This window comes from Phyllostomus discolor, chromosome 14 (assembly GCF_004126475.2).
Source record: "Phyllostomus discolor isolate MPI-MPIP mPhyDis1 chromosome 14, mPhyDis1.pri.v3, whole genome shotgun sequence".
Taxonomy (NCBI): Eukaryota; Metazoa; Chordata; class Mammalia; order Chiroptera; family Phyllostomidae; genus Phyllostomus; species Phyllostomus discolor.
In genome coordinates, this window is record NC_040916.2 from 41,398,573 (window position 1) to 41,414,311 (window position 15,739).

General features: G+C 52.1%; 1 protein-coding gene across 2 annotated transcripts; it reads right to left on the reverse strand.

The window, feature by feature from the left end:
- Positions 1 to 6,053: 6,053 nt before the first annotated feature.
- Positions 6,054 to 15,562, reverse strand: TRIM45 (tripartite motif containing 45). 2 transcript variants are annotated; one of them, XM_036015141.1, is made up of 6 exons: positions 14,313 to 15,562; positions 12,094 to 12,827; positions 10,607 to 10,736; positions 9,661 to 9,775; positions 7,643 to 7,803; positions 6,054 to 6,569 (listed from the first exon to the last, which is right to left on the reverse strand). In XM_036015141.1, the coding sequence occupies exons 1-6, from the start codon at positions 14,798 to 14,800 to the stop codon at positions 6,353 to 6,355; spliced, it is 1,845 nt and encodes a 614-aa protein (XP_035871034.1). In that variant the 5' UTR covers positions 14,801 to 15,562; the 3' UTR covers positions 6,054 to 6,352. The 2 variants fall into 2 exon arrangements, with proteins under 2 accessions (XP_035871034.1, XP_028358844.1); XM_028503043.2 differs by having other exon boundaries at positions 6,296 to 6,569; positions 7,643 to 7,769; positions 14,313 to 15,145.
- Between the last annotated feature and the right edge of the window lie 177 nt (positions 15,563 to 15,739).

The window sequence follows — 15,739 nt, forward strand, 5'->3', positions numbered from 1 at the left end:
TCTAAAACTTTGCAAATGATTCTTCAGGCCCGTTCTTCTCTCGTGGGCCCACTGGACGCAAAGGACCTGATGGACGACTCCGAGGCCCTGGAGAACTCTGAAGCCTCTGGATGAGGGTTCTTACTTGTTTTTTGGCCATGGACCCTTTTGGTTCCGGAATGGAACAAGCCCTCCCCATATGTGCCCCCTTCTCACCCCAGCTTACCCACATTGGACTGTGACATGGTCAAGAGATCATATTTTTTTTAGTCACTGAGATTTTGGGGTTGTTAATGTAGCAGTTAGTACCCTCATACAAACTCTTGAGACTTGCACATTTTGGGAAACTATTCAGATTTCCTTCTTCCCATTAGCAGTTGTTTCCAGGATGCTTACTCTGCTGACTTATGGTAGAAAGAACTGTAGTTCTTCCTAGATAGAGCTGTCACCCTCCTTTGAGTTAGGGAATGAAATCCTGTGTTAGCCCCGTTGTGGGACAGACTGGTGCACCGGAACCTGTTTGAGCAGAGATGCCTTCCAAGGACAAGGTCTGAAGGCCGGCGTGGTCAGAGGCAGTGTGCCCGGCAGGAAGGGTTTGGCATAGAACTTAGACTTCACTCCAGTTCCACGTTCACCTTAGCTGGGGTTAACCTGGAAAAAATCCTTAACTTTTCCACACTTTGGTTTCCACATTTTTTTTTCAATCCCTACCTGAGGATATATTTATTGAATTTCTTTCTTTCTTTTTGGAGAGAGAGAGAGAAACACATCGATGTCAGAGAGAAACATTGATCATTGATTGGTTGCCTCCCATACACACCCCAATGGGGGATTAAACCTGCAACCTATGTTTGTGCCCTAACCAGGGATTGAACCCGCAACCTTTTGGTGTATGGGGCAATGCTCTGCTCCAACCAACTGAGCCACTCTGTCAGGGCAGGTTTTCACATTTTTAAGGGCTTTGCTTTCAGCCCTCGGCAGCTGCAGTGAGGTCCCTGATAAGATCAGGCAATGAAAGGCATGTGACTGACTACCCTCCAGGAGTCCTGCTGTAAGATCAGCACAGCGGGCAGAGGGCAGTGTCACCTGAGAAGCAGCGCCTCCCAGGTCGGCGTGAATGTACCAACCCCGCCTCTGCCATTTACTGATCGTCTGGTACGAGGCCAGTCACAGATGCCTTGCGCATCTCCATTCTTTAGTCTCTGAGATGTGTGGATCAGCACACACCTCCCTGTGCTCCACTGGGAATGCAGTAACAAACACACATGCCGCAACCCGTTTGACTAGACAGACGGCAGGTCATCAGGCAGAAGGTGCGTTAGATGAGCACTGGTGGCATCTGTTCCAAGCACTGGAGGGAGGGGAGATGTTAACCTTGAAGTTCAAGTATTCTTGCTTTCAGTTTGGAGGTGGACGAGGGAATGATAGCCTACAGTATTCAGAGTCCAGGGACAAATGTAAGCCACAGTGAGACTCCTTCTGGTGTCATGGACGGTCTCTAGTGTTCCTTGTTCTGAGGCTAAGCTAGCAAAGCCACCTGTGGGTAAGCCCCCTGACTTCCCAGTGGCTTGGGTAAGTGTTCCTCCAGCAGTGAGGTGCTGTTGGTTTGAGATGGGTGCAACAAAATTTGGAAGCACTGCCCTGACAGCATGAGATATACTCAACATGCATCCTTAAATCCTAGCCCGGGGGTGAAAATTCCTCGTGGGTTAAAGAATGTAAGTGGCATGCTGGCGACTGTCTCAGGCTCACGGTCATTTCGGTTTTGTAGGGTCAGGGCATGACCAGGTGGGTGTGTGCACCCTGCCCTCCAGCAGCGGGCTGGTCCCCCAGTGCGGTGGCCTGACGGCAGTGCTGCCCAGTGAGTCCTGCCGGTGCCAGTCGGCCCGCTCTGTGACACGGCTGCAGGTGTTCTGTTCCATCCGCCAGCCCCCTTCATTCACCAGACGTGCGCGAAGACGGAATGGGGCAGTAAGTGCTTTGGAAAGTGTGACATGCCTTACAGACAGCGCCGCTGCTGTGGGCCAGGCCTGGGAACCAGAGAATCAAAGAGCAGTGTGGGTGTGGCTGAAAGCCAGGTGGTGAACCTCTGCCACCCAAGCGCATCATTGCTGAGAACCCAGTTCACAGGGGGTTTCTGATGGGACAGAATCGCCTTCATGGAGGTTTACAGTTGGACTTGGCTCCAGCAGAGCTGATCAAACACGGGCATTCATTGTGCCACCGTGGCTGAATGGGACCCGGGGCCCTTTACCTGCGCCCCCCAACTCCTGTCGTCATGCGGTCACTGTGAACACCAGTAGGCAGGACAGTGTCTTTGTGGGACACGACCCGCTTCTCTAGCAGTTGGGTTTTGGAAGGGCTACACCGGAACCTGGGTGGTTTTCTCTCTCTGCTGCCCAACGAAGTGGCTTCCAGCAAGGCTCATGGGTGACACCAGGCTCTCCTGCACTGACGGGAGGACCCTGGGGGCGCCAGCGCTCAGTGTGGCCTTTCTGGTTGTCTGAAACCGTGCTGCCTACCACAATGCCTTGAGAGAACTGGGCTTACTGCTGTTTGCTGAGGAGCCGCTAGCCCTAGGACAAGACAATTGAGAAGTATACCTGCAGTCATAAAGTAGGAATTCAGAATTCCTAGGTGTATAACCTAGATTTAAATGTTTTAATAAACAGAAATGAAGCTGGGGTCGGTGACAGTGCAAAGCGCCACAGGATTCCGTAGGGGACAAAGCCCAACCCCTCGGGAGGGACGCAGACTCGCTGCTGCACAATGTCCTGTCTTTGCTGGCTTGAGCCATTTTTTCCCAAACCCTTAGCTGAAGCTGAGTGTAGCAGGAGATTCCGTATGAAAGAAAAGATGGGGAGAACACTTTTACTGCTTAATTATTTATACATTAACTCAAAAATATACAGTAAGTGCGCCAGGCACTGCTGGGCATTGAAAATGTAAAACCCAAACCGATCCCTGTCCTCCCGAGGCTCGCAGTCGGGGGGCAGACAGGCACCACTCAACCCCTCCTGTGTGGCTGCGAAGGGGCAGTGGTGACACGCCACACGGAGAGGTCCATGTTGCTGGGGGGGCAGGGCTTCGAGCTGGCCGGGGAAGACTTCTCGGAGGAAGTGATGAAGGAGTTAGAATCAATAGGCAGAAAGTAACAAGACCAAAGAAGAAATGCCTCTTCCTATATTCTGCGTTCAATTTGCATTCACTTCACCCAACCACCTCTCACCTGAGGCAGACCTAACATACAGGTACACGTGCTCCGGCGTGAAGCTGAGCAGCTGCTGCATTTTAGAGATTAGAGAGTGAGTGCGGGCTGGCGCTATGTGTGTGCGCCTGTGTATCCAAGACGGCCGAGGTGTGTGTCCCGTTACCACATCCCAGAGGACGGAGACTAATTATGGCCCTTTTTTCTTCCCCGTTAACACCAGAGGTGTAACTTACACCATAACACCGCATCGTGTTGATGCTTCAGCGCTCACAACTCCAAGGTGATTTCTGGAACACTCCGCGACACTGGGGACGATTCCTCAACCCTCGGACTCCTTTCCTCCTCTTGGGCTCTGCAGACACTCTCGGCCAGGCCCTGCAGCTGGCAGGGCAGTTGAATCAAACCGAGTTTATATTCTGCCGTAGCGTAGGCCGAGGAAGGACCCCCAACCCACCACCTGCACAAACTTTCTTAGTGTCTGTAAGGGAACTGTTGCCACTGATACTGCTTAAAGGCTAGCGTGTTTGCCAAAACCTGGATATCTTATAGAGGTGTTATCTACAGTAGAGTTATCCAATTCCTGAAATCTTTTTCCAGCTGAAACAAATGATAAGCTTTCTATCCTCATTTCTGAAATCTGACTCACTAAAAAAAAAACGTGGGGAGAATGATGTGAATACAATAAGCTTCTTCGTGGCAAGCAATTCCCTAGATGTCTGAGGTCATTAGAAAATCCATGGCTGGTCCCTAAGGTGCATGTAATTTATCCAGCAGGTTTGAGAGAAGGCCCAGATTTTTTTCTAAGTGGGATTTTGTTGAATGGCAAATATTGGGGTTTGGAGGAAGGGAAGTCCGGCTTGTAGGAAGATACCAAGGAGATCCAAACTAAAAATTCTACCGATTAGATCTTTATTCACTTGGCAAGATATCAAGCCTCAACTATGCACCAAGGACAATGTAGTGTAGCAGTTAATAAATGCCACGTTTCTGCCTTCATGGAGCTTCCAGTCTCGGAAAAGGACAGACAATAAACAGAGAATATATATGGTAGATGATGATGAAGCCAAGTAAGGGCACTTGGAGCCCTGGTGGGGGGAGGGTTGCTACTCTACACAGGGCACTTAGGGACCTCTCCAGTAGGGTCTTCACGGAACAGAAACCTGAGGAAAATGAGTGAATCACGTGGGTATCTGTAAGACCATTCCAGGTGAGGAGTGGTAAGGCTGCAAGACAGACAATAGGTGGGGAGTTTGAGGAGCACCAGGCAGGCCAGTTTGGCTGGAAAGGAGTGATGGGCAGGGGAGGGGATAGTAAATGAGAGAAGAGCAGGTCATGCAGGGTCTTACATGCTGACACAAGGACTGACTTGGTTCTGAGTACAGTGGGAGGCGTTGGAAGGTGTTTTAAAGGGACCTTTCTGACTGCAGAGAATAGATCGTAGGAGGTTAAGGGTGGAAGCAGAGACAAGTTAGCAAACTCCAGGCGAGGTATCTGGGTACCTCAGGAGGGCAGCAGACGGAGCTCGGTGCTCAGCATGTGCATGTTGAAGGGATGGCTGGTCGGAGTCACCCACTGGTGGGCTCTGGTGCATGAGAGGGGAGTCAAGGCTGCTGATTCCACAGCCTGCAAGAGTGGATGTGGCCTTGCTTCTGAAGGGACAGAGAGGACCGCAGGAGAAACCGCTGGGTGGTTCAGGCGGGTGGGCAGAGAGAACTGGAAACTGGGAGTTCTGTTTTGGACACTTTAAATGTGAGTTGCCTGTGACATATCCAAGTGGAGATACTAAGTAAGGTATCAGATATAATTCTTTGGAATTTGAAGCTGGAGGTAAATTTGGGAGTTGCCAGTGTATAAATGGTATTTTAAGTCATGAGGGAATGAGATCATCTAGGGAGTGGGAAGGAATAGAAACGCAAGCACTCATCCTGCCCTGGCTGGGTAGCTAAGTTGGATGGCGCATCATCCCAATAGGCCAAGGTTGCAGGTTTGATCCCTGGTCAGGGCACATACAAGAAACCACCAGTGGCCCTGGCTGGTGTGGCTCAGTGGACTGAGAGCTGGCTTGTGAAACAAAGGGCCACCAGCTGGTTCCCAGTCAGGGCACCTGCCTGGGTTGCGGGCCGGGTCCCCAGTAGGGGGTGTGCGAGAGGCAACCACACATTGAATTTGTCCCCATCTCTCCTTCCCTTCCCCTCTCTAAAAAGAAATAAAATCTAAAACAAATTTTGTAAAACTAAAAAAAAAAGTGAGTGCTTGAATAAGTGGAACGACAAATTGATGTTTCTCTCTCTTCCTTTCTTTCTCTAAAATCAATAAATAAAAAGAACTGATCCTTAGGGCTTTCCAGGGCATAGAGACGAGACGAAAGGAGGAGGCAGCAAAGAAGACCAAGAAGGAAAAGTCAATGAGGTAGGAGAAGTACAAAGAAAGGTGCCACAGAAACCAAAGAAGAAAATGTTTCTGTAGGGGACACCCGTCAGATGTGTGCTTCCTGGGCCAAGAATTCTCTTTCGACTCAAAGAGCTAAGCAGGCACACTCTTAGGAGTCAGCGCTTCTGGTTAGGTTCCTAGGTATGCAGGCAAAAGTGAAGACTACTCTAAAAAACCCAGCACCGCCAGATGTGAGGATGGTGAGGGCCCCTGATCCCCTGGGAGGAGCAGAACTGCAGTAAACGTATGAGGTTCCATGTCAGTGTCATTTCCCTTTATTTACTTACTACTGCTTGTGTGTTCCTTACCAAGTAGTATCTTCCGGGCTCTGGGGGTACGAGATGAACTTGGCACAGAGGGGGAAGAGGGATAATTCCACCTAAACAGCAAGATCACATTCTAATCCATTAAAACTGTGCTAGTGAAAAGTGGATATGATAAAAGGAGGTTTTTATTTCTGAGGCAAATACCTATATAAAATGTAGCTCAGGGAGCAACAAAAAAAGTTAATTATCAAAAAGTAAGGATGCAAACTATCCCCATGATCTCCAAGTTTAATGGCACAGAGACCTCCATTCCTGCACAAAAGGAAGGCAGCTGCTTTGGTGCAGAAAGAACTGCTGAGAGAAACAGTGATGGCCTCCTGTGCTCAACCATCGCACATGCAATCAGTGAGGAACTCGAGAGTACAGATAAGGCACTTTGTTTTTAATTCTTTCCGTTTCTTCAGAATTAGTCAAGGCCCGGGTCCTCCGGTGCTGTGGAGTCGTGCGGCTTGGGCAGCCCGGCCCCGGCAGCCGTCAGAGCGCCACGGTCCTGAGCAGACTCCTTGCTGCGTTCTGCCCGCCTGCCCACGTGCACTCTGACTTCTCCGTGAACTTCCCACAGCATGACCAGTGCGGACGGCCCGGGTGGCCTTTGTGCCCGTGGCCACAGCCCAGGTACCCACCTGCGTGGTACAGAGGAGAGGGGAAAACACCATCAGAGGGAAGTCAGCAGTTATTGCAGAAATTAAAGCTCCTGGCCACATGCAAGACTCCTGGGTGTGGGGACATCTAACACACACCCGGTGCGAGGAACAAGCTGCCGGACGCCTGCCTCTGCGGTCGGGGACGCCCGGGACTGGTGACAGCAAACCAGCTAAGGTCAGCCGAAGCTCTGAGACAAGGGCTCTCAACACTGCTACTCAAGGAGATGAACTGGTGTGGATTTTAACTCCGAAATAATCAAAATAAAAGAGGAGGTAGAGTAGTGGAAATAAAAAAGAAGGTAGATTCTGAAGTGTTTATACCGAAGGGTCAAAAGTTTCACTTAAGGATTCATTAGAGTAAGGACACAACAGAATAAAAAACAAAACCAAACAGAACCTAGATCTTGTGCCTGAGCTCACCCACCTCCCCCCAAGAGGAGAGCCAGACCTGGTGCACTGGGTTTAATCGTCCACGTACCGATCCCTGCCTTGTTGGGAACTGCTTTAACCTTTTTAAAGGAACAGGATGGGTTAACAATATTTACATTGCCAGGATGCTGGGAAAGGTGGAAACAGGAAACCGAGCATCCAGGGAGAAGCACAGGGCTCCTGGGGTTGGTGAACTGTATCAAAACTAAAAGAGCTCAGATCTTGTAAGCCTGCTGTTTCAAAGTTCAGAACAAAGAAGCTTTAAACGGAAGTTTTAGAACAGTTGTATTTATATCCACAGTCTATATTCTTTTTTTTTAATGTTCAACCAAGGATATGATTATTGCTTTTAGAGAAGCATCAATCAGTTGCCTCTCGTATGTGCTCTCATATGTCTTGCAACCCAAGCATGTGCCCTGATCCCAAGCACTGTGGGATCAAACCCACAATCTTTGGTGCACAGGACACTCCAACCAACTGAGCCACCCGGCCACAGCCAGGCTAGATTCTTACAAACAAGCCTAAGTCATATTCCAAACCTAGTGTCCGCGCAGTAGCTGACTCCCACTGCTGGAGAAGGTCCCAGCAGGGAAGGACTTTCGAGAGCGACTGGCCCCCCTTACCTGGCATGGTGCCCCCACAGGCACAGCGAGCGGTTTTCTGGCCTCCACTGGAGCAGAATGTGCAGCAGTGAAACACGCCTGGGTGTGAGCGGTGCCTTTTCTTCACGGTCATGGTGAACGGTGAGCCCTTCGGTGTTCAGACCAAGAGCAAAGAACAGCACCTTACGTGTGAGTCAACAGGGACGTGCTGAGCATCACATATGCTAACGGAGTGCAGGGCACGGGGCCTGCCCTTGGGCAAGCACAGCGGGAGGGAAACACTAGGGGACGGCAACTAGCTGGGTGCCCCGCTGGATGGGCCCAGATCCAAATGCAGCGGAAGGGTCTGTGCTGCCCTCCCAGCACCCAGACCACCTGACACCCTAGTAACCCTAGTGGTTTCTTGTCACCAACTTTGGTCTTGATCTTCTCCATTCTTTTTTATTTTTTGATCCTCCCTCTCACTGGAGAATATGTACATTGACTTTAGAGAGAGAGGAGGGGGCGGGAGAGACATCGATCCGTTGCCTGCTGCACATGCCCCAACCAGGGACTGAGCCCACAACCTAGGTGTGTGCCCCGACTGGGGGTCACACCACAGCCTCTGGTGTACAGGATGGTGATGCTCCAACCGAGTCACCCAGCCAGGGCTGCCTTCTCCATTCCCGGGGACTCTCAGGGGTAATGAGCAGGCGCCACGGCCACAGACCGTGACATCCTGTGGTCCTTCCTCCAGTTTCTCAGCCACACACCCCCCCGCCCCCCCCCACTGAGCTGCCTGCTTCCCTTCTACCCTTCCCTCTGGGAGTCTCTGTTTGCCCATCCACTTATTCTGGGGCAGTGAAGAGAGTTGCAAGCGAGAGAGTTTATGAGTGTGGCTAATAATTCTCGAATTAGAAACTCTCCTACCTGCCCCCCTCTCCTTCAAGGATAAGCTCCACTCTCCAATTTCTAGCCTGTGTTGAACAACAGATACTCAGTGAGTGCTGATGCAGCCCGTCCCTGTGTGCCGTGCCCGCGAGAGCACAAGGTCAAGAGCCTGGCGCCTTAGAAGCCTTTCAGATGTTAAATCTCTCTGCCTTTAAAGAGTTTATGAACTATTTTTAAAACCACTTGGAGTTCAAAAAATGGGGTCATGTTCTGATTTCACTGTGCAGGTACTGTGCATCTTGGCAAGTCTGGTTTCTCAGTCTAACTGGACGGTGACCTCTGTGCCTGAGTGGTCTGGGAGAAAAATGAAGTGACGTGTGCAGAAACACCTGAGCTGCATAGGCACACTAGGCAGGCGGGCAGTGAGTGGCTAGTGACCACCGGGCCTCCCGGTGCGCAGGCCACCATGTCATGGCTCCGGGTGGTATTTTACTATTCCTGTCGGTGCTGATTTCTGTCTGCGGGGACCTCTGACCACTCAAATGTCAGCAGAGAGATTCTGCCAGATGTGCTGAGTATGGCCCCAATTTTTAAAAATGCATCGTCTCTAACCACAAAGTGTAACACTCGTCTGTGGAGGTGGTACAGTAACCATGGTAACAGATAAGCACACGTGTAAACAGAGTAGAGAACTGCATGGGCAGTGGATGGTCAGACAGACAGAGGACCAGGCAGTGAGAGGAGAGGGTGCGAGTCTCCCAATCGTGTTCCAGGAAGTCCACCTCTGGCCGTAGCCTGAGCAAAGCTGAGCATCCCGAGCTAGACCATATTTCTCGACTGCGCATTCCTGCCTGCTGGTAGACTGTCCCCTGTGATCAAGGCCTCTTTCCCAAATTAAGAGTTCCAACAAGCCAACTGGGAGAAGGGTAAAATATAAGCATAACTGCCAGGAGGTGAAACAGGACTAGAGTTTTCAGAGTCTCCGGCATCCCCTAGTAAGAATGAGTCACGAAATCTGGGCCATTTTTAACGGGAAGGGAAGTAAGGCCTCCTGTCCGGTCCCCCTATACAGCTGATCCTGTGGGAAAGGCCTCCACGTGCTAAGGCGACAGAACCCACGGGCCAGGGTGAACCGAGCTCAGGGAAGCACATGCACAGGTCTCACCCACCTGCACGTGCTGCTCCTTGACGCAGACCAACACAGTATAGACGCCGGGTTCCTTGGGGGTGAAGGAAACGCAGTACGTCCCATCCTTGTTGTCTTGCACCATCGTTCTGACGGGGCTGGACGGAGATAAGAGTTCCAAAACGCCGCTCACTCTCACAGCCTGCCTCAGCTGCCCACTATTTCAGGATGTGAGCTATGCCATTAAATTCAATCTTAATCTTAAATGTCCCCCGAGCAGGATGCCACTTCTACTTGTCTCAGAAACTAATTTCACCACAGAGGGGAGGCGACATAAATGCTAACTTAGTGCGCTGTGTACGGATGAATCCCTTGAAAAATTTATGTCCTCTTTGACTGGCTTCTGCCGTGCCCTCCTGCGCTTGGTCCGCCCCTTTCCCTCCTCTAATTACAGAGCCTCATAGCTCAGCTCCCAAGACCATTGTGGAGCTCAATTTTCTTTTTAAACTTTATTTTTAGAAAGAGGGAAAGGGAGGGGGAGAAAGAGGGAGAGAGACATCGATGCGAGGGACAAACATCGATCGGGTTGCCTTTCCTGTGCAGCCCACAGGGACCGAACCCGCCACCCGGGCATGTGCCCTGTCTGCGAATCAAACCGACGACCTTTTGCTTTGCGGGATGACGCCCACCCAACGGGGCCACACCGGTCAGGGCAAGGGGGGCTGAATTTTGAGAAGGGCACCATTCAGTCTGATACAGAATATTTTCAGTCTATTCAAAGCTTGGGATGAAGACAGCAGGGGGCAGATCAGACCTTGGGAAGATAACTGAATACAGACCGAAAACCCGCACAAGAAAACACACCTTTCAGTAGCACCACGAGGATGCAGACAGTAATGACCGCAGTGACAAGTCCACCATTGTTAAGGACCTCAGGTTTCCAGTTCCATCGCCGCTTAGGACCCACAACACAACCGGGCAGTACCTACCTGTCCTTCTTATCTTTCGGAACAACGGCGACTTGAATGTTGTCTCCTCCCCTGCCCATGCTCTCGCCCGCCGCATCCTTGCAGAGCAGGGTGAAAGAGGTGGTCTGCTTCTCCCGGGCTCTGTGGAGATCTGCAGGAGACAAACAGGCAGTCCTCACCTCCAGGCCACCTGCAGTGACCACCTCCCCAGATCACACACCATCTTGCTTTTTCTCTTCAGAGCAAAAGCCTGTGCTTCCTGTTCGCGGGGCTCACCCTGTCCCCTTCCTTCTCTCTTCCCATCCTGCCTCCCAGAGCGTTCCTCCTGGGAGTCTCTCCTGGTGAGTCTGGTCCTCAGCCAGCAGCGGCTTTGGGATCACAGGATCCTGGCCCTGAACTTCAGCCCTAAAGAAGCTTTGAAAATACTCAGGATTGGCCTAAGTATTTAGAGAAGAAAACCTCTGGACCCTGTGAGGGTGGCTGGTAACCCCAAAACTACCCTCCCTCAGCTATACATTACTGCTGGAACAGACTTGGGCCCATGCTGTGGTAGCTCACGCCAAGGCCAAGGGGATATTCAATAGTAGGGACACAACAGAATACTTAAAAAAATAATGAGATCTCTTGCTTGAGCTGAGTCCCCTCCCAAGCAAAGAGCCGGACCTGGCTCAGTGAGTGCGGCCATCCACCCTCCTATCCCGACAGCCCCTAGTCCAGCAGTCAGACGAGACAGGGCTTCTTAAGGTTAAGCGCCTGCCCAGGGGCTCGTGAACTGCTGTGAGGTCCATGGAGAGGCTCATGAAGGGTCTAAGAATCTCCTGAAACTGTACGCCCAAGGAGTAGGTGTTTCTTGGGGAATGATCATTTCTCAAAGGGATCTGTGACCTCCAAACAGCCACCAGTTCCCGGGCCAGAGTCGGCAGGGCTCTGGCATACAGCCCTCCTGTCAGGACTGACTACATGTGTTCAAATAACACGCTTCCTTTGGAACAGGACTCCGTGGTCACAGGATGCTGTTTCCCCCGCTGGGTGAAGTGCCTGCCATCTTCTTTTCACTGCCAGTGGTATGTGGCTTATGTGAACGGAAAAGGGCACAGAGGAAAGTAAGCCATCACGTCTTTCTCACTCCTCTGAAACTCTCCAGAACTCGACCCAAGCGGTCTGGGGCCTGGCAGGCTCCTCCCCGAGCACTCGGGATTCTGCCCTGCCCTGAAGTCCGTGCTGTTACCTCCCGTGGGCACCGTCTCTGCTCCATCTCCTGACAGAAACGGCATGGCCCTTGAGTTCTTGGCAGACACTACATTTCCCAGCTGGAAAGGGATCAAGCCTCCTGCTAGGGATATTAACTGCACCCTGACCAGGACTAATCACGAAGGGCAAGGGAGGGGGTCACTGTCCTTTAGTAAGGAGCCGTGCCTAGCTGGAGGAAGGCCTGGCTGAAAAAGCCACACATCTTTAAATACCATGTCCCTGTGCACCACCCTCTTGATGCCAGTGGGCATTCCTACCTTCTCCTTGAAGGACACATTTGGCGGGGTCGACCTCTTTGGTATTGATGACCCCGTAAACTTCATAGCCCCGGCACCGGCCTGCTTTCTCCTGGGGAGAGAAGCAGATCTTATCGTTTACTCTGGGGTGGGCACTGTACTCAACTTGGTTCAGCTTCATGAGCCGCTCCACCACCACCCCCTTGGTGATGAGGATCTCCAGGTCAGAGCCGCAGGTCAGCAAGTGCTCGGTGAACTCCACTCCAGTGCGCATGTCTGCCAGCAGCTGCTCCAGCTGTGCCTTCTGCAGCTGTAGGGAGTTCTCCTTCTGGGCCCGTATGTCTTCCAGCTGCTTCAGCAGCTTGTCCCGATGCTCCTCGATGGCCTTGACGTAGCCCTCAGTGAATGTTCGGATGTCAGCTGCCACGGCCTCCACCCGCTGCTGGAGGGCACTGCTTGTCCCTTTGATCTGTGCCAGGGCGTCCTCCAGGGCCTCCACGTGGGGCTGGGTGTCTTTGAGGAGCTCCCGCACGGAGTCCCCATGCTTGTGGATAACGTTGCTGGTGAAGTCACAGGGGTGCTCCCGGTGGTCACCCACCACACAGTCGCGGCACACGGGCCGATCACACAGCTCACAGAACAGCCTCAGTTCCTCCGCAGGGTGAGCGGGACACAGAATGGCTTTCCCAATCCGGCTGTAGCCTTTCAAGTCTTCCAGGTCCACCATGGTGTGGTAAGTCGTCTTCTTCTGCCGCCTAGGGGCAAGCAGAGTCGGGAACAGGAAATCAGGGAACCATTCCAGTTGGGAACCGGTCCAGCAATGCTGAGAGCATGGGCTCTGAAGTCACACAAACCTGAGTTGAGCTCCTCGCTCTAACCTCTTACTAACTATATGACCCTCCCCGATTCCCGTTCCTCACCTGTGCAGTGGGGGGAGTACAACAGCTGCAGCCTGACCTCTGCCAGCAAGGGAGAGGTGAGAGCAAGATGAAAACCCAGTACCAAGAAACCAACTGGGCCATACAGCATAGCAGTAAACCCCAGGCGATTGAAAAACAGCTGGCTAGCCCTGACAGAAAGCCTCCCTCAGCTTTTATCTAAGATTCTGGGAGAGCATTTCCTTTGGCCAGTGCCTGTTACCCAAAGCATCAAGCTAGAATTTTCCTCAACAGGGTTATCACATCAGAAAGAGTGAAATCAATGGCCAGAATCAAAGCTCTTTTAATTCCCCTTTCCTGTAGCTCTCTAGAGATTCAGGGGCATCCCTAGGAACCACGGGGACCGTTCCAGCCACTTGAAGCTTCCACGCCTGTCCTGGCACCAGAGGAGAGGCTGGGGGAAAAACAGGGTCAGCTGTTTAGCTGGCAGCAGGGCGGTCACAATTCAATGACCAGTTAAAAATAGAAAGACTGAAGACCACAAACTGGTTCTGTGGGTGAGGCTAGAGAATAAATGGAAGGCCGACCTTACAATCTACTTGAGGCTAATCCTAAAACCTTGGCTATTTTGTAGTCTGACGTCCTGGAGTGGGGGAGGGGATCAAAAAGGGGCAAAGATTCACATGACAAACTGTTCACCAAAATGCCATAAAAGACACAACTGGCACCCCAGAGAGCACCTTCCAGCCCACCTCACCAAGCTTGAGCCTCTAGGGTACAAGGCAAAGGCTGAGGTGGGGCCCTGTCAATCAGCACCTTACACTGGGAAGGCAGCATGGATTCGTAGAAAGTAGAGAATGCAGGCAGATCTGGATTTAAAATTCATTTGTTACATACTACTTACCAGCTGTGGGGCCTTGGCAAATCACATATTGCTGAGCTTGTTTCCTCAATAAATAGGAGTGGAAACAGTGCCTACTTTTCTATAAGAGGTGCAAGGATCAGATGAGATCGAGGCAGCAGCTATGCTATTCTATTCATTCTCCTGTTTCTGCAATACCCAGTACAATTACCCAATTTACAAAAGACTGATGATTCAAGGACACAATGTGCTTTGCAAACTGAAAAGGACTGTGCAAGCCTTTGACACTGTTATTACTATGTTATTACTATATACAAGGCTGCAGGGGTTACCAACCATTCTGGAGTATTTGCTACCACATCGTAGATTGCTCTCTGACCTTCCATGGCATTTGAGAAAGCTTTCCTTTCCATCTGCTCACCAAGGAGGGATTTCTCTGTCTCAACACCCCTTTGCACTCTGCTTTTAAGCCAAACCGGGTTGAAGTATCCCATCTTTACCTATGCGCCTGGCAGCAGAAATGGCAGAGATTGGCTTTGCAGGTCTGACACCTCTTCTCCACTTCCCTGTCGCTGCACAGGTCACACACCAGGCCCTGGCCTTCCCCACGCAGACTCTCCAGCATCACATCATTCATGGCCAGGTGGTCTATGGTTAGAGCCTTCACGCCTCCCACTGGCAGGTCCACCTGAGCATCACATACTGGGCAGAGGATGCCGATCTGCGGCTGCAGGCCGCGTGGCTTGAGTTCCTGGAATATTGACCCCTCAGAGCTTGTGTCAGAGTCTCCCCCTCTGATGTCCACTACTGAGAAGGGCTCCAGCTGCTCCAGACACTTGGTGCAAACTGTGTGCAAACAAGGCAAGAGCCTGGGAGTTTTGAAAAGCCCCATGCACGAAGGGCAGTGAGTCTTGCCTAGGTTCCCAAGGGCAGTCCCACTGGGGAGTTTGCCCATGAAGCCCAGCAGCGGCTTCCTCTTTTCTGACATATTCCCCACGTTTATGCCCAGTATCAGAAATGGCGCTGGACAGTTCTGTAATGAAGTAGGAGATTAAGCCCACCGGAAAAGAAAGTTTCCAAAACTTGAACAGAGACCATGGGGACTCGCTCTTTAGCAAATGAAAGGGCAAAAGGGAAGAGGATTCCTCAAAGGAACCACTCACAGATCTGCTCAGGAGGGTCCCCTCCTTTCCACTGCATCCCATACCAGACACGCCCACGCCCTCCTCCGCCCCACCAAGTCCGCCCCCTGAAGCGCTTCCAGGTTTAGGTCTCGAGTTAGCCTTGCTGCCTCCTTCCGGGACCCCTGCAGCCTTCAAGCCCTCCACTGCTACCCCCCCTTCCTGCCCCCCCTCCCCACTGAACCCACGCCCGACACGCGACAAGCGCCACCCTCGCCCCCCGTGATGAGGTAGGGCGCCTCCCTCTCCTTCCCCCGACCCAGCCCTTCGGAGTTGGGGGTCGTGGCGGGGGAGAAGGCTGCGAGCCGCACCGGCTCCTCGGTGGCCACCGCCTTCCCAGGTGTCGACCCAAGGTGCTGGAAGGCTCTGGTCCCTCTTCGCACCAATCCCAGCCCTCTTCTCAGGCAACTCCAATCACCGTCGGAGAGGGGCGGCCTTCGCGGCTGGGGGCCCCGGCCGCCTTCCAGAGTGACACCACCAGCACCCAATAAACTTTGGAAATCCCACATCCTCGCTCGTCCACTCAGGCCAGAGGGGAGAACCAAACTGAGAGCTGGAGGCGGGGCGGCGGGAGGGCTCCGGGCTCAGGGGCGGAACAAAGCCAGGAGGGGATTGAGCAGCATAGTACAGCCAGCGTCACCACTTTACAGGGATTGTCCTTCTCTTTATAACTGTGTTGACCAGAGAGGCCAGAGAACCACAAATAAAGTCGCGCCGACAAGCTTCAGGGATGGCCGCCTTTGCGC

Excerpts from the sequence above, each read along its gene's own strand:
- TRIM45 (XM_036015141.1), bottom strand. The coding sequence starts at position 14,800 with ATGTCAGAAAAGAGGAAGCCGCTGCTGGGCTTCATGGGCAAACTCCCC. Across the intron at positions 12,828-14,312 it reads TTCTGCTGCCAGGCGCATAG|GCGGCAGAAGAAGACGACTT; the intron begins GTAAAGATGGGA and ends GCTTGCCCCTAG. Across the intron at positions 10,737-12,093 it reads ATGTGTCCTTCAAGGAGAAG|ATCTCCACAGAGCCCGGGAG; the intron begins GTAGGAATGCCC and ends TGTCTCCTGCAG.